Source organism: Lactuca serriola, chromosome 1 (assembly GCF_051521515.1).
Source record: "Lactuca serriola cultivar US96UC23 chromosome 1, Lser_US96UC23_V15, whole genome shotgun sequence".
In the NCBI taxonomy this organism is placed as follows: domain Eukaryota; kingdom Viridiplantae; phylum Streptophyta; class Magnoliopsida; order Asterales; family Asteraceae; genus Lactuca; species Lactuca serriola.
The window spans coordinates 13,658,667-13,675,078 of NC_136408.1; the positions used below are offsets into that span (position 1 = coordinate 13,658,667).

General features: G+C 32.4%; 3 protein-coding genes across 4 annotated transcripts; all 3 read left to right on the forward strand.

Annotated features, from left to right (window-relative positions):
• The first annotated feature begins 3,490 nt into the window (after positions 1–3,490).
• Positions 3,491–6,032, forward strand: LOC145050661 (S-adenosyl-L-methionine-dependent methyltransferases superfamily protein). Its single transcript, XM_078998892.1, has 9 exons — positions 3,491–3,830; positions 3,904–3,965; positions 4,170–4,221; positions 4,381–4,495; positions 4,844–4,938; positions 5,045–5,151; positions 5,417–5,531; positions 5,615–5,659; positions 5,838–6,032. The coding sequence occupies exons 1-9, from the start codon at positions 3,645–3,647 to the stop codon at positions 5,904–5,906; spliced, it is 846 nt and encodes a 281-aa protein (XP_078855018.1). The 5' UTR covers positions 3,491–3,644; the 3' UTR covers positions 5,907–6,032.
• Positions 6,033–8,403: 2,371 nt separating this feature from the next.
• Positions 8,404–13,402, forward strand: LOC145050734 (delta-1-pyrroline-5-carboxylate dehydrogenase 12A1, mitochondrial-like). The gene is made up of 16 exons (XM_078998952.1): positions 8,404–8,618; positions 9,262–9,341; positions 9,635–9,738; positions 9,844–9,911; positions 9,978–10,035; positions 10,166–10,279; positions 10,451–10,534; positions 10,637–10,741; positions 10,999–11,112; positions 11,227–11,358; positions 11,529–11,618; positions 12,059–12,148; positions 12,323–12,532; positions 12,632–12,742; positions 12,851–12,930; positions 13,038–13,402. Exons 1-16 carry the CDS (start codon positions 8,530–8,532, stop codon positions 13,174–13,176), a joined length of 1,668 nt encoding a protein of 555 aa, XP_078855078.1. The 5' UTR covers positions 8,404–8,529; the 3' UTR covers positions 13,177–13,402.
• Positions 13,403–14,386: 984 nt separating this feature from the next.
• LOC145050804 (uncharacterized) lies at positions 14,387–16,133 on the forward strand. 2 transcript variants are annotated; one of them, XM_078999034.1, is made up of 2 exons: positions 14,387–15,766; positions 15,914–16,133. In XM_078999034.1, the coding sequence occupies exons 1-2, from the start codon at positions 14,540–14,542 to the stop codon at positions 15,953–15,955; spliced, it is 1,269 nt and encodes a 422-aa protein (XP_078855160.1). In that variant the 5' UTR covers positions 14,387–14,539; the 3' UTR covers positions 15,956–16,133. The 2 variants fall into 2 exon arrangements, with proteins under 2 accessions (XP_078855160.1, XP_078855200.1); XM_078999074.1 differs by having other exon boundaries at positions 14,388–15,766; positions 15,900–16,133.
• Positions 16,134–16,412: the final 279 nt, after the last annotated feature.

Sequence of the window (16,412 nt, forward strand, 5' to 3'; positions counted from 1 at the left end):
AATATCATTAATTTTTACCGAAATATTATACATTATTAAATTTTACGTATTAAAAAATTATTTTCGGTTTATAAAATTAGTTTATTTTAATTTTTTAATATCTGCAGCAGTATGCAGATGTTAAAAAAATAAACATGCTTTTTATTACAGTTTGCAGCCTTTTGGTCTACATCTTCTACTGCAGAGGGTTGCAGAGGTGGTCCGCAGACTTCATGATTTTTTGTTTTAGAAAATCAAACAGCACCTAAGTTAAAATTTAATTCAAATAGCTTTCGGAACTTTTATGCTTAATTTTTTTGTATGCATTTCAATTTTATAAAATGTAAAGTTAGTTTTGGAGAATACGTGACCAAATAGTAAAAAAAATAAAAATGAAATAAAAATAAAAGGTTGGATTAGACCCGAAAAATGATCGGTCCTAAAAAATGGGATTGAAAAAAGGTAGGTGAGACCGTTTATTATAGAAAAATAGAATTACCATAGAGAATGGAAACGTAGAAAAAAAATGATGATGGTGAAAGATAACTGATTTCACTTTTAATAGATTAGAGAATTACTAGATAGATGTTTCAAATAATAATTTTACTTCTTTGGTTGGATTAAGCAATAGGATGTAAATGAGTTTTTTTTAACATGTTTATTCATTTCAAATAAAATGTTTTTATATAAAATTATGATATACTTTGCCATAATTTGTCAAAATATACATATTTTATGTTTATCATTTTTCACTTTAGCATTACTTGTTGCTATATAGTTTATGTAACCGTCAATTAATATTTTTTTATACACATCTTGTATTGAAAAACATAATTTTAATATAAAAGGCGAAGTTACAAACAGATCAAACATAAAGAAATATGAAAATCACACTATTTAAAAACTACGTGTAATATGTCCAAATAGATGCACAAAAAATCAAATTTAATATCCATAACAACTAAAAAAGATAAATTAAAATAACCTAATCATACTATTAAGTCATCCACAATCATTTCCATGTAACAAAACTTTTCATCTTCGGTCATCTTAAAAAATGACCGGACACAAAAATGATTTTTGTTGAACATGTCAATCACCTTAACCTATTGTTTGACATTAACATTTTGCATACATTTTATAGAATAATTGTATTCTTTGGCTAAACGGGTAGCCTTGGTCAAGATGTTGTGTTTGACAAACTCATTGGTGTAATCGGCTGACCGACCTGCATTTATATGCATTTATAGAATAATTATATTTTTTTTGACTAAACGGATAGCTTTGGTCAAGATGTTACGTTCGACCAACATATTGGTGTAGTCGGTTGACCGAGCTACACTTATTGAATAATTGTATTCTTTGGCTAAGCGGGTAGCCTTGGTCAAGATGTTGCATTTCCTGATTTTCTTGTTTGGTCCGCATTCATTTGTGCTTTCATTTATTTTGTTATCTTTGTCATATTTTGGACTGATTGGCCGGGATTCTTCTTTAGTTCATATTCCCATTACCTCATTCCGCTTTCATTTGGTCGGCCTAGCGGTTTTTTATCACTACTTTTCATTACCGTTATTGTCCACACGAACTGTTTCACAACCACTGAACCGTCCTATTCCTGCACTTGCCACGTTGCCGCTTCGGCCAGTGCCCCTACTGCTTCTTTTAGACTGCTTCTTTCTTTTAGCCTTATTATATTGTACTTTTCGTTCTTGTCACCCACTTCATGACATTTGTCCCTATTTCCTTTGACTGTAGGTTTTTTGATTTCTTTCAGGGATGTAGAGTTATTACAATCGCTATTTATGTTCCTGTTTTGGTCTTGCTTTGTTTGCTTCATTCTTTTCTTTGTCGGTATTGTCCTGACCCCCCGACATTGTATGGAACTTGACTAAACCATGGATGGTTGACGCTATGGTCCTAAACTTATGCATTGTTGTTCTTCAAAAAATCACGTTGTATGGAGATGATTTGTTGATGATCACAAACCTGACTGGTTTGGTGTCATTCTTGCCATTGTTATAATCTACTAGGGTAAGTTGTAACATGATTACTCCTTCCATCCAAACATTGTGCCTGGTGAAACTAATTAAATGACTTTCATGTGGCTCTATCTTCTTTTGGACATGATTGTGGGAGTTGCTCTAAGATGCTCTTTGTAAGGTTCAAAGTAAGTAGGCTATCAATTCCCCGCCTCTTTTTTTAAGATTGTCGATGTGCACAATTTTTTTTCCTTTTCTCTTATTTTATTTCTTAATAATAAAGATTTGTTTTGATGGAAAAGGAAATGATTTATTTCCCAACCAATTCCTTATTATGTATATTAACCAAACATGAGAAAATAATCAATTCATTTTCTCAACTTTTAATTCTCTGTACCAAACACCATCTAAATTCTTTTTTTTCTTTTTATTAAACTTAAGTGTATCATTTTTAATAAATTTTAATCTATCATTTCAGTGTTAATCACATATCAACTATAATAAATGAAGATCCATTTTGTCACATGTCAATCTCTCATGAGTTTTGGCACTTGTCATTTTATCATATATTTTAAATTAAATAATATCCACATTTCAATTTCTTAGTTTTTCTAATTTTTAAAATTAAAAAATCACATAATCCTTATATATCCAAAATATTAAATGTAATAAATATGATATTAATTATAATTAATTCGCTTTTTCTTTCCTTATTTCAAAATTTTATTTAAAAAATACTTAATGTTTAACTTTATTTAATTTTTTTAATTACACGGATTTTACACCTAGTTTTTATTATATCAACTCAACCTCATGTTATTTTTCCTCTATTCTTCTTGAAAATATGATTGTCCCTCGACTTCCTCCAATTTTTATATATTAGTATTTTTTAAATAAATATGCAACAATTAAAAGTTGTATTGAGAGAGAGAGAGATGAGTGTGGTGGTTTTGCTTGCCACACCCCTCTCACCCGATCGTGTGATGTTTGTCAATTGTCACAAAGGTATATCACACTTCCTTCAATTGGTAGCATAGCCATATGGATTGAGAGCTCCAATAAGATACTTTCATCCTCAAAGAATTTAAAAAAGAATTGTTTGTTTTTTATCTTCATAGTTCATACAAATTCAAGTTGTTTTGGAAAACAAACACATGGTTTCTTTTTTATATTCATCTTCGTCCCATCTTCTTACCGGTTGTTTCCGATTTGTTTTGGGAAGCAAAGTGGCAACCCTTTTTTGTTCATCTCCATCACTTACAACCCAACGGATGAAACACATACAAAACAAAGTTCTCCTTCAATTTTTTCATATTCAATCTACCGATTCAATGTGTATTCTTTTGAACATGTTTACATAAAGAACTATTTGTCCAGCTGCTTTGCACAGATAAACTAATGTTATATACTTGAAAACTATAAGTTGGTGTTGTACGATGCTCCTTATTATTTGTACTCGATGCTTTCTTTCTATTCGGTCTTCTCTTCTCTTCTCTCTTGGCTCTATAACTCTATTTTTATAAATTGTAATAAGACCCCATACTCTAGATGTTTTACATTTGATACCCCTGTATAATCTTACTATATATGGTTTCTCTCCCTTGGGTCTTATGGTAGGTTAACACCAACAGTGCCACCCGAAGATACAATCACTAACTAACTCCGTCGTACTCAGAAGTGAGAACAATGAATCAGGAGGCGGGCGGTCGCAATCGAAAGCGTAAGAGGAGAAACAACCACCGGAAAACTGAAACCCCCTCAAAAAAGCAGACAGCCACCGCCACCGCCGCTGCCAGTTCGAGTGTCAAACAACCGCCTCCAACCTGCACTGTAGCTAAAAGTTTACCGAAACCATTATCTTTTCTGGAAAAGGTGCCCACTATCTCGTGAACTGTTTCTATGTATTGTACCAGATGGAATATGATTATTAATTTTTGTATTTCAGATGAAAGCTAAATTAGCAGGAGGCCATTTTCGTATGATTAATGAGAAGCTTTATACCTGCTCGTAAGCCCTAAAATTCCCCTTCGTTTTATCCCTTTTAGTTTTACTATGGCATGATTTGCATTTCAACTAATCTTTTATCGTATGCTTAGAATAAAACCCTTTGTCTGTGTTCAGAACGTTTATCTTGTTGATTAGGTTTTTGTAGCATGGATCATATTTATATGAATTATCAATTGCTGTATCTGATAATTGATATGTATGCAGTGGAGATGAAGCCCTCAACTACTTTAAAGAAGACCCTTCATTGTTTAACATGGTAAGATATTTTGTCCCAGATTAGAGAATGTTCTTTACTTCTTACAGCCTTTCTTGCTAGATTGAATCATGAAAGAGCAAAATACAGAAAAACACATCTAGTGAAAATATTACTATTTGTGTCTAAATAATGCAACTAATATTCAACTCACTGGATCAGTATCATACAGGATATCAAGAACAAATGTCACGTTGGCCTGAACAGCCAGTTAATATCATCATGAAGTGGCTAAAGGATCACCCCTCTTCCTTAGTTGTCGCTGATTTTGGCTGTGGTATGTACATCTGTCACATTGCATTTACATTTTTGATAGACTATGCTATCCAATCATAGCAGTGAAAATTGCTTTGAATTTGGATGACATTGCAACAGTTGGGTAGAAATTTCAAAGTACAACGCTTTAATAGGAATAAATGAAAGTAGAATGCCATAATAAACAAATAAATGAAACAACAACAAAACCCAAAGCTCACAAGGATGTAAGGTAAGGGGAAATAAATAAATAAATGAAAATACATTGATATTTCTTGCATTTAATTTAACCCTATATTAAATGTCAAATGTTTGATTCATTTAAGTGTAGTTTTAAGCTAATAATCTACAAGTGTTATATGTACAACAGGGGATGCTCGTCTTGCAAAAGGTGTAAAGAATAAGGTCTTTTCAATAGACCTTGTCTCAAAGGATCCTTCAGTGATCGCTTGTGACATGTCCAATGTAAGTCTCATCAAAAATGCTTCAAAGCTCTGTAAATTTCATAGATTATAAAGAAGTTTAAATGACAAGATTTAAGAACACATGTATTATGTATGTTTCCTTGCAGACACCCCTTGAGACTTCATCAGTGGATGTTGCTGTTTTCTGCCTTTCACTAATGGGAACCAATTTCCCAAATTATCTTCAAGAAGCACACAGAGTACTTAAACCAAGGTACCTCATAATACCTTTTTATAATCCTTACCTGTTTCACTAAAATAGATCCCGAGTTACAATTTCAAAATGGATTGGGCTCATTTTGGGCAATGGCCCACTACCACTGTTACTCTGTACCTGATTTACATCTGACATGGTGCTTTCGGGACAGGACAGTGTGGGCCAGCCCTGGGGTTGTTGCTGGAAGAATATATATATATATATATATATATATATATATATATATATATATATATATATAAGTAATAATTTTGTCTGTCAGTGGTTGGCTTTTGATAGCAGAGGTGAAGAGTAGATTTGATCCAAACAACGGAGGAGCCGACCCGGATACGTTTTGTGAAGCGGTGTGTGAACTAGGGTTTACTTCTGTATCAAAGGTTTGTTCTTCTTCTCTTGATACCTTTTAGTATTTTATTGTCACGAGTCCATGTTAATATGTGTGTCCATTTGATTTTTGCAGGATTTCTCAAATAAAATGTTCATACTTTTATACTTCAAGAAAAAGGTTCGAGTTCGACAGCTTTGTTTGCCTGATATTCTTTATTTGCCATTGTACCTTTTTTTTAAAAAAAAAAAGTAAATGATTGCAATAGGACTTACATATATAGCTTATAAGTCATAAGGAACACTTATATTATAGCTTAGTGGATTAAGTCTTGTTCTTATTTTGAAACATTTTGCAGCCAAAGAACAAGGCGAGCAAGGGGATTAATTGGCCTGAACTGAAGCCATGCTTGTACAAGCGTCGCTGACCTTGCTACAAAATCCTTTGACCGAGGGATTTAAACATATGGGATTTTGTTCTTAGTATTTCCTCCTTGTTAAAATATATATACTCAAATCCTATTTTAATCTTAGAATTTCACAAGTATTTGTCTCTTGCTTGCCCATCTGCAACTCAGTCTTTTAGTTATGTTTGTTTTTTCTTTTAATATTTGTGTTCTTCATTGAACATGCTGCAAAAATTCTTAAAGAGATCTTGTTATGTTCTTAAAAAAAGATGCCATGAAAGCCTTTTTTCTTTTTCTAGTTTTACAACATAAAACCAAACTTGATATACGAAAGTGAACATTTGTGTTTTGGAATTTGTCGAACTTTACCACCCAAAACAAACATTTGACATCCCTTGAAAAACTCAAAATAGAGCATTTGAAATTAAAAACCCGAATATAGTATATTTCAAAAAAGAAACATGAATACCGATAAATAACTACCATAAAATGGCAATATCATTTTTTTTTTCAAAAATTATAGTCAATAAGTTACTAGGTTAGTTCAAATTATTATTTGTTGAGTTTGCACCATGTGTTGTTTATGTGGCATGATACCGATAAATAATTCTCATAAAATAGCTATATCATTTTTTTTTCAAAAATTATATTCAATAAGTTTTTAGATAATGCCAACGTATCATGCCACTAAAAAACACAGAGCGCAAACTCAACAAATAATAATCGTGAACTGGCCTAGTAACCTGTTAAATGGTTAATTTAAAAAAATGAAAATATGAAGACTTTCTAACAGGAAAAATAAAATTATAGATATAAAAAAGAAAAAATAAAATAAAATAATGTCTAAAATAAAATCTTTTATAGGATAGTTCTTTCAAGTTTCACCATTTGCTCTAAAATATTACATATTTTGGTAAAACAATATCACATAATTGTATTTTTAGTCTAAAAGTTACCTTGATGTCATAAAATATAGCAAAAGATGAAATTTTATTATACATACAAATATTTAATACTTAGGTTATGTTTGGCGTACTAACTGAAAAGCTAACTGATAGCTGAAAAGCTAGCTGATAAAAAATAATGTTTGGTAAAACTAGCTGAAGTATATAAAATTACATAAAAGGACATGTAGAAGTATGTGTTTCTATAATTAATTAAGAGGTGTCTTTGAAATTTTTTTAAAAAGCTCTTAAAAAGCTAGTCTAAGTAGTTTTTCAAAAAGCTAGCTTATAAGTTACTTTTTGACTTACCAAACACCACAACATAAAAAAGCTAAAAAAATAAGCTAGCTTATCAGCTAAATGTGGCGGACCAAACACACACCGTAGTATTAAACAAACAATTGTTTGTGTTTGTGAACACCACGTGTAACTTTATGATACATCACTTGTAAAAAACGTCAAAACAATCTTATTTTATAGAAACCTGTGTAGGGGTGTGTTTGACATGAAACTTTTGGAAGCGTTTGAGAGCTTCTAGCTTTTAGCTTTTGACAAAACGCTCTAGTTTAAACAAAAAACTGCGTTTGACAATATGAGCGTTTAGCTTTTAGTTTAAACAAACGCTCCAAATCTAAAAGCTACTTAATGTAGCGTTTAACAAAACGCTACTGAGCTTTTGAAATCAATTTCCAGAATTACCTTAAAAATATATTTATATATTTATTTATTTTTAATCAGTTGTCCTTTTATGTAATTTTATATATTTCAAAAGCTTACAGCTACTTTTGCCAAATACACATATAACAAATAAAAGCTACAACTTCCCACTACCAGTTACACGCTACCCGTTACCAACTACCCGCTAACTGCTTCCGGCTAACGGTTACTTTTGACAAACACATCCTAGGACTTTGTGTCTAAATTTTTTATAATAAAGCATAAAATCTACCCTAATAAATAAAAATGATTTTGCCGCATGTCCTTCTCTCATTCAATTTGCCACATGTCATTTTGTCATAATTTAGAGATATATTTATTTTCCACTTGTCATTTATTTCATTTTCCATTTCTAATATATTATTAATTAGTTTCCATAAATTAAACCTACCATAATATATTAATTTTAAATTTTAAATTTTAAATTTCAATTTCAATTTTAAATAAATTTACAGTTTAAACTTTTGTATTTAACGTTTTGTTATAATTAACCTGTTTAGTATACGGGTCTAATAACTAAACAATAATTTTAAATTATTTATTTTTTGCATGTTTTTTTTTTCTCATAATTTTTATTTATTTCAAATTTCAAATTCAAATAAACTTCTCATTTAATCGTTTCTATTTAACATTTTGTTTTAATCAACCCGTATAATATAGGAGTTTCAAAATGTTAAAATAAAAAAACAATCAATTCAAGTCTCGTACGTGTTAAGCAATATGTGGAAGACTACTATAGCACGAGAAAAGGATCTTGTCGATGCTTGTAATGTGTCCAAATATGACAGTATGACATGTCATCGTGACTCAAATTAGCCACTATTTTCAGCATTGATTTACCCGATACGCATCGTCATCATTAATTATGCACTTTCCATTACCAAAACCCTCTCGCTGCTCCTACAAATCACTCTCTCACTCGAGTTTTTGCGAGCAGAAAGGGTTTCGAGTTTACACAAACAGATCGTCAAGTCAAAAAGAAAATGTCTTTACTTCGACTCTGCAAAGGAATCAACCCAAATGTTTCTCGTAAAACAGCTTCAGATTATTTTTCTTCACTCAGATTCTCGAGGTAACGTCGACATTTAATTTTATTTCAATGATTGTTGCATGCGATGAATACGTTTTTTTCTCTCTCTCCTTTTTTTTTTCTATGGATTTTTTGATTTTAATAGTTCGATTGTGTTCTGCTTTTTTTTTTTTTCCTATCAATGTGATTCGATAGTTGAATCTGTATTGTTTCGTGGACGGCATTTTCAGTTGTAGTTCGATCATCACGTAGATGTATATGATTGGCAAATTAGGGCTTAAATTGAGTACTATAGTATATGTCTGGATACACATGGCAGGATTATGATTTAACGTTATAAGGTAAAGCGTTTGTGGATTACTTGAGGGCTTCGTTGTTCTGCACCTTTTCTTTTCTGAATTAAAGCTTTTTTGAAGTATTATCGTCCATTGATTTTATTATTTATCATGGGATAACTTTTGGATATTATGAAAGCGCTTTTCTGAGAAAAAGTGCATACAATTTATTTATTTTTTAAGTTAAATTACTTTCGAACTCTACTTCTGTGCTTGCTTTTGGTCCACTTGGAACATTGTACTGTAGTTTCAAAGAGTAACATATATTTTGTTTTAACCATTCCTAGCTATTTGACTGTATTTTCTCTTTTTGTGTTAAGAATGTTCAATACGTATTAGTTGTTATGCAGACTCATTCATTCACTGGGATTTACAACCTTGAAAGCTGAAGAGATTTCTGGTTCTCAGCCTGCTGAAGTACAAAACTTGGGTAAACACTTCATTTTTGAGTATCATATCTTGTAGGTTTCGGTTTAAAGTTTTATATGCCATGAAACAACAAGTGTAATGATTTAAAAACATTAGTTTTGATATAATTAGTTTTGAAAATTATAATGAAGCATTTGTGGTGTTAATTAGAGTAAATATTTTGTGTGGCATGATGCTGTTAAACTATTTCTTGAGCAAGTAGTTTTGATTGTCTTTCTTATTATTGTTAACTGTGTAGTTTCAGTCAGACATAAGTTGTCAAATGGTTTACATGGTTTGTCATGTTTCTTCCAGTCCAGGGCAAATGGATTAAATCTGCTAACTGGAATACAATCGTGGACCCCTTAAATGGAGAATCATTTATCAAAGTCTCAGAAGTAGATGAAAGTGGAATCCAGGTATGTATCTTGATTCTTGGATGTAAATGTACTTTTTCTTTATATGCCCTTTAGTTGATCTTATCAAAAGGTATATTTTGACTTATTAGTTAATAAAATATGCAGCCTTTTGTAGAGAGCTTGTCCAAGTGTCCAAAGCATGGCATGCACAACCCATTTAAATCCCCAGAAAGGTTTGCACCCTCTCTTCTGATTATCAATGTCTATTTAACATTTATCTGATTATATTTTCTTTACAGATACCTTTTGTATGGGGACATATCTGCAAAAGCAGGCCATATGCTTGCCCTTCCTGAGGTACAACATTTATATTGAGAAAACAAAGTGCATCGATATTTGCCCATTCAGTTTTTCTATCTGACTTGTAAAAAGCTTAATTAGTTTATAATTTATAATGATTTTGCATTTTTTTTCCCTATCTATTCAGGTTTCTGATTTCTTTGCTAAGTTAATACAGAGGGTTGCACCTAAGAGTTATCAGCAGGCTCTTGGTGAAGTTTATGTTACAGGGAAGTTTCTAGAGAACTTCTCTGGTGATCAGGTACATGATGGTTATCTATTCTAGGGTTTGAAATTCTTCTGGAGATGTAAATGGTTAATGTAAAATCACCCATTTCTGTCAGTGTTTTATCAACTGCATTCATGTATTTTCAGTCATGACACATACAATCTTCCTGAATTGATTCCAAATCTCCATGTTTAACATTAACAGGTACGTTTCCTAGCAAGGTCCTTTGGAGTTCCTGGGAATCATCTTGGTCAACAAAGTCATGGTTTCCGCTGGCCTTATGGACCTGTAAGATTTTATTTCACATATTTATTTATTTATTTATTCATTTTATAGAATCTCTAATACATGGGCTTTGAAAATGTAAAATCACAATATTATCTCTTTCAGGTGGCAATCATTACACCTTTTAATTTCCCTTTAGAGATTCCTCTACTCCAATTGATGGGTGCACTTTATATGGGCAACAAGCCTGTTCTTAAGGTTGATAGCAAGGTGGGTCCTATCATTTATGACATATAATTTAGATAAGTTGACTTATGTTTTGGAATGTGACTTGTCGCTTTTTAGCACCCTTTCTTGATATTTATAAACTCTTTTATTGTTTTATGAGGGCTTAGTTTGTATGCAAGTCTAAGTTAACCGAAAAGCCTTTTCTGAGTTTTATCTAATACCTTTTTATGAACATGTTAAATGTTTAATGAATGTCATTATGTATGTTTTTTTCCTGATATATTGTAGCATTTTTGTAGGTATGCATTGTTATGGAACAAATGCTTCGGTTACTCCATGACTGTGGGATGCCGTTGGATGATGTTGATTTCATCAATTCTGATGGAAAGACAATGAACAAGCTACTGCTAGAGGTTGTTTTTTTATAGTGCACCTTCACTGTTATAAGTAGCAGATCTTCCATTTTTTTTGTCTAGTAATGTGTTTTGGCCTTGTAATTTTATATAAGTTTGTGACACCATATTCAGGCGAAACCACGGATGACACTCTTCACTGGTAGCTCAAGAATAGCAAACAAGTTGGCTGATGACCTAAATGGTAGAATCAAGTTGGAAGATGCAGGATTTGACTGGAAAATCCTTGGCCCTGATGTTCATGAGGTACATAAACATCTATTTTAAGTCTGCATTCTACTACTGTCAAAAGGAGGTGACCCTTGTTTTGGGTGTTTATCAGTTGTTTTATTTGTGCTTAAATTCACAGTATACTTCATTATAATAAAAATATGTCAAAATTAGTTCATAACTGTAGTATTTTTGTTGATTGGCAGGTGGATTATGTTTCATGGGTTTGTGATCAAGATGCATATGCATGCAGTGGTCAAAAGTGTTCAGCACAGTCGATGCTTTTCATGCATGAGGTTAGCTGCCACATGCTTCTGTTTTATTACTGTATCTTTCCATAAGAAGTATCTCTTTTGTCCTGAAATAAGATGCATAGCATCCTATTTTGATTTATTTCTGTTACAGCATTCTACTTTAAAAAAAATCTTATCAAGAAACTGTACATGAAAAATCTGTTATCTACCCAATTATAGAATCGTACTTTTATTTTTATTTTTCTTGGAACTTTTATTTGGGTAGATTTTTTAAGAGTACAATTCTGTAATAGGAAAATTGCTATCTTTTGCATTTAACCCAAATCTAAAAGACAATCTTAGTCATGAGTAAATAATACAAATTAACTAGAAGTTGTTGCATCAATCTTTAAAAAAGAAAGGGTAATTTGTGAACATTATTCATATCATATTTAGTGTTAGAATTCAAAATATGAGTTTTATTTTATACTGATTATTTGTAGAATTGGAGCAAAACATCACTCTTGCGTCAATTGACTGACCTTGCTGCAAGGAGGAAGCTTGAAGACTTGACCATTGGTCCAGTTCTTACTGTAAGTGTGTGCTTAATCTGTAATGTCAAAAAAGAAAGTTATACATCTGTATCTAAACTATTATATATATATATATATATATATATATATATATATATATATATATATATATATATATATATATATATATATATATATTGAAAAGTAAGCACTAGAAAATTGTGATGTTTGCAGTTCACAACGGAAGCTATGCTAGATCACATGAAGAAATTGCTTGAGATTCCTGGATCAAAGTTACTGTTTGGTGGTGAAGAGTTGCAAAACCATTCTATTCCTTCCGTATATGGTGCTATAAAACCAACAGCTGTGTTTGTTCCTATCGAACAAATACTCAAGCCTGAATATTACGACCTCGTTACAAAAGAAATATTTGGACCATTTCAGGTAATATTGTTGTACATGCATTGGATTGAGACAAACATTGCTTTTTCTTCATCTCTCTCGTTTGTTAAAAAGACGTTATCACTTGGTTTTTTTTGTCAGGTTATCACAGAGTACAAAGACAGTCAACTCCCACTGGTGTTGGATGTCCTTGAAAAGATGCATGCACATTTAACAGCTGCTGTCGTTTCAAATGATCCATTGTTTATTCAGGTTTCATTCTGAAATTGTTTTTATTATATATATATATTTTTTATTTTTTATATGGCAATGTTGTTTTTAATCTGATTCTGATGATGAGTTGTTGAACTTGGTTTCCAGGAGGTGATTGGGAAAACAGTGAATGGAACCACTTATGCTGGACTTAGAGCAAGGACAACAGGGGCACCACAGAATCACTGGTGAGTAGAGTAGAAATAAATGGAATTTCCTTTCCTTTCCTTTCCTTTTATCAAACAAAACAAAACAAAACAAAAAACAAAACAATGTGTGTTGTGTTCATCATCAGGTTTGGGCCAGCTGGAGATCCAAGAGGAGCAGGGATAGGGACTCCTGAAGCTATAAAACTTGTGTGGTCGTGTCACAGAGAGGTCATATACGATGTTGGTCCGGTCCCACATAAATGGCAAATCCCACCCTCCACTTGAGAAAAGACATCAATACCCCTGTGCATTGCATTCAGTGATGACCCAAGTTGACCACACCTTGACTTGTAAAAGTAGGTAGTTTTCAAGGCATCAGATATATATATGTAAGAGTCTTTTGCAGACGTCTAAAGTATTGGGAATTTGGGATTGTATCATGGACATGGTAGTAGTATGCAAACATGAAGGCACCCTAATAATAAAACATCACCCAACCTCTTTCTATCTATATTCTCATTGTTGATTTTGATTACATGACCAGACGACTTTGTTGTGCTATTTTCTATAATCAGTCTCCGTTTATGCATATGTATGAGAAAACTAGCTGGGAGCTTATAGTATATATGTTGATTTTGGTTTAAATCAATTATAATATCAGAATCCATAATCAAGCAACAAACCCAAACCCATGCACATGAGATTTTAAAAGTACGTATAATTGGTTGTTGGATCAATACAATATATTCTCTCCTTGCTTCACATCACGTGAAACTATTAGTCAAGCATCTCATATACATTCTATCAGGTAAAAAGTATTCATATTATCATGGTTGTTTGTCTACTATCAACCGATCTAACAACCAACATGGAAAAGATTCCGGTCTAACAATCAACATGGAAAAGATAAATCACAATGTTTTTGAAACAAAGAACATGGTGCCTAAAGTGAACCTAATACATTGTTTATAATTCTCATCTCTAATGACCGTTAAGATAGTAATAAAAAAACCATTCTAATGGTTATTCAAATAGTATAATGGTGAGAATTAATATTACTAAATCTTTATATGGCGGTAATTATTATTTTAAATCTTCTGCATATCAATTAAATTTACAAAAATTAGTTGACGACTTCAAATATTTTTGATAAAGATAAAATATAAGAATATATTAACGATCAATGTTAGTAAATAATGAAAGCCAATTTAACATCAAAATTAAAAATTATCAAATAAAATATTATATGTTTCAATTTGTTATCAGTTTTTATCAATTCTGCAACATAATGGTTTTTTTCTCTCAATTTATCTACATAAATTGACTAAATGATAACAGATAAGATGTAAATACTGAATTGAATACATGATAAAAATAAAATAAAAAATAATATGGACGTAAACTAAATCGTAGCCCTAACCTAACTCCTAAGGCCCAACTGGAGCCCTGCCCATTATTCACGTTAACGTTAACGTTTGCTTACTTGCTTTGCTTCTTCGCACAAAGTCTCCACTCGCACAGCCCAAAGCAGCATTACTTTACGTCGTAGGCTTCAAAACCTTCTCCACACTCGCCGACTCGTCGCAGCTCCGCCGTCCATAAACCCTTCTTTGTCTCAAGGTTTGTGTCTCTACGACCTTTATTCACGATGTCTATGCTCGAACTAATTACCAAAGCGTCAGCTGCACACGAACAGCTACCTTCAGATTCACAATACCCGATAGTTCTTAATCCAGACCCTATTCTTCTCAACTTGAAACCTCAAACCCAACAATCGAATGACGCTTCGTTCGTTAAACGTGTTGAGGGATGGAAAATTTCTCAAACGGATACGGAGATTATAGAGTTAGGGCAAAACTTCTATAAGAAGTTGAAAATTAAGCTAAAAAACCTTAAGTCGTTCACTAAGGCTGAGTTCCTTAGCATGTTGACTTCGTATCTGAAGAAGAACAGCGAGAAACTCGGAATTTCAGTAGTGGTTGAACAGAAGGACGAGAGTTATACTAAGGCGCTTGTAGTTTCAGTAGCGATTGAACAGAAGGGCGAGGGTTATACTAAGGCGCTTATACAAAAAATAGGTTTTTTAATGGGTGAAGCTGTTGTAGGTTTAGTATTGGAGGCTTGTTTTGCATTCGAAATTTGGGAGATATTAGAAACTCTAATCGTTGGTGGTCTTATTGAGGGTTCGTGTTCTAGGAAGTTAGTTCATAATTTGATTGAGAAAAAGAGGTCTGATTTGGTTTGTTTGTGTGTCAAGCATGTCTCTGATCTTCAATTTTCTGACATCCTTTCCGTTTTGAAGTTCTTCCTTTCTCCACCTAAAGATGCTTATGTCACCATGGCTTTCATAAGGAAAGAATGGGAGACCGAAGCTTTGTCCGCCATTGAAATGGCAAAAGACAAAACCCTTGCTGAAAAGACATTCAACTTGGCAAAAGATGCTGCTATTTTACTCATGATGGCTCATGATGCGTTTACAACCAGTGAATTGTGCTTGCATTATCTTCTTTCATCCCCAAATCTTGATGATGTAATATTCTCAGCTTGTATTGGTAACTTAAATGGTTCAGAGATTATGGGTTTTGTGCGTTATTTGAAGAAATGGTTGACGAAATATCAAAAGTTCCCACAAGCATCTTCTTCTTCAATTCCTAAAGCTTCATCTGTACATTGGCTTAAGGTTTTTGATTCGGTTCCTTCACTTGAAAATGTTACCAAGTGCTTTGGGTTTGTTCTTGATGAACATTTCTCTTCATTGGTATTGCACCCGGAGTTTTGTGAGGAGGTGAAATCAATAGAGCTGGTTGTGAATTCTTTGGCCTCTGAAGCAAGGATTTGTTGCAAGTTGGCAAATTTGAGTAAATTGATGTTGAAGGTGCGTAATATTAATTTTCTTGCATTGAAACTATTCTTTTCATTCAAAAATCATATTCTCGTAAAGCAATGCACTTTTTAATCCATTTATGGTTAGGTTTGATGTTTCTTGTATTATGATAACCAATTTGCAGATATGAATCATTAGGTTTCTGAAGCAAGTATCATCACAACAAACAGGAGGGTATAAGCGTCAGATGGAGCTATTTTGTGTTTTGGCCATACAACTTTTTTGTTTGTATTAGTGAATTTTGATGAGAGTTTAGAGTCACAGAATGTAAAATGGAGAACACAATCGATTTTTTTGTCAAATTTCTAGATTTGTATCGAGGATTTTTCAAAATTGAAACCTTCATTGTTCTTTCCTAGCCTTTCTTTGTTGGACATTCTAAATAGTTAACAAATTCTGATATGAACCCAAAATTTGACCTATTAATAGTTTGTTATCCTGACATCGACCCTTGAATTGAAGACTAGCGGTGTGCTTGAAATTGTATTGGCATAAGTTTCGGCAAAAAGCATGATTATTTAACAAAAAAGGTGTTAATATTTTTCCTGTCTAAAAGAAAGCTTCATGATTTATTAGTACAACCCTCCTTTAGAATTTCATTTATTCCATTTTCAGTATCATAACTAGGGCTGTTAAT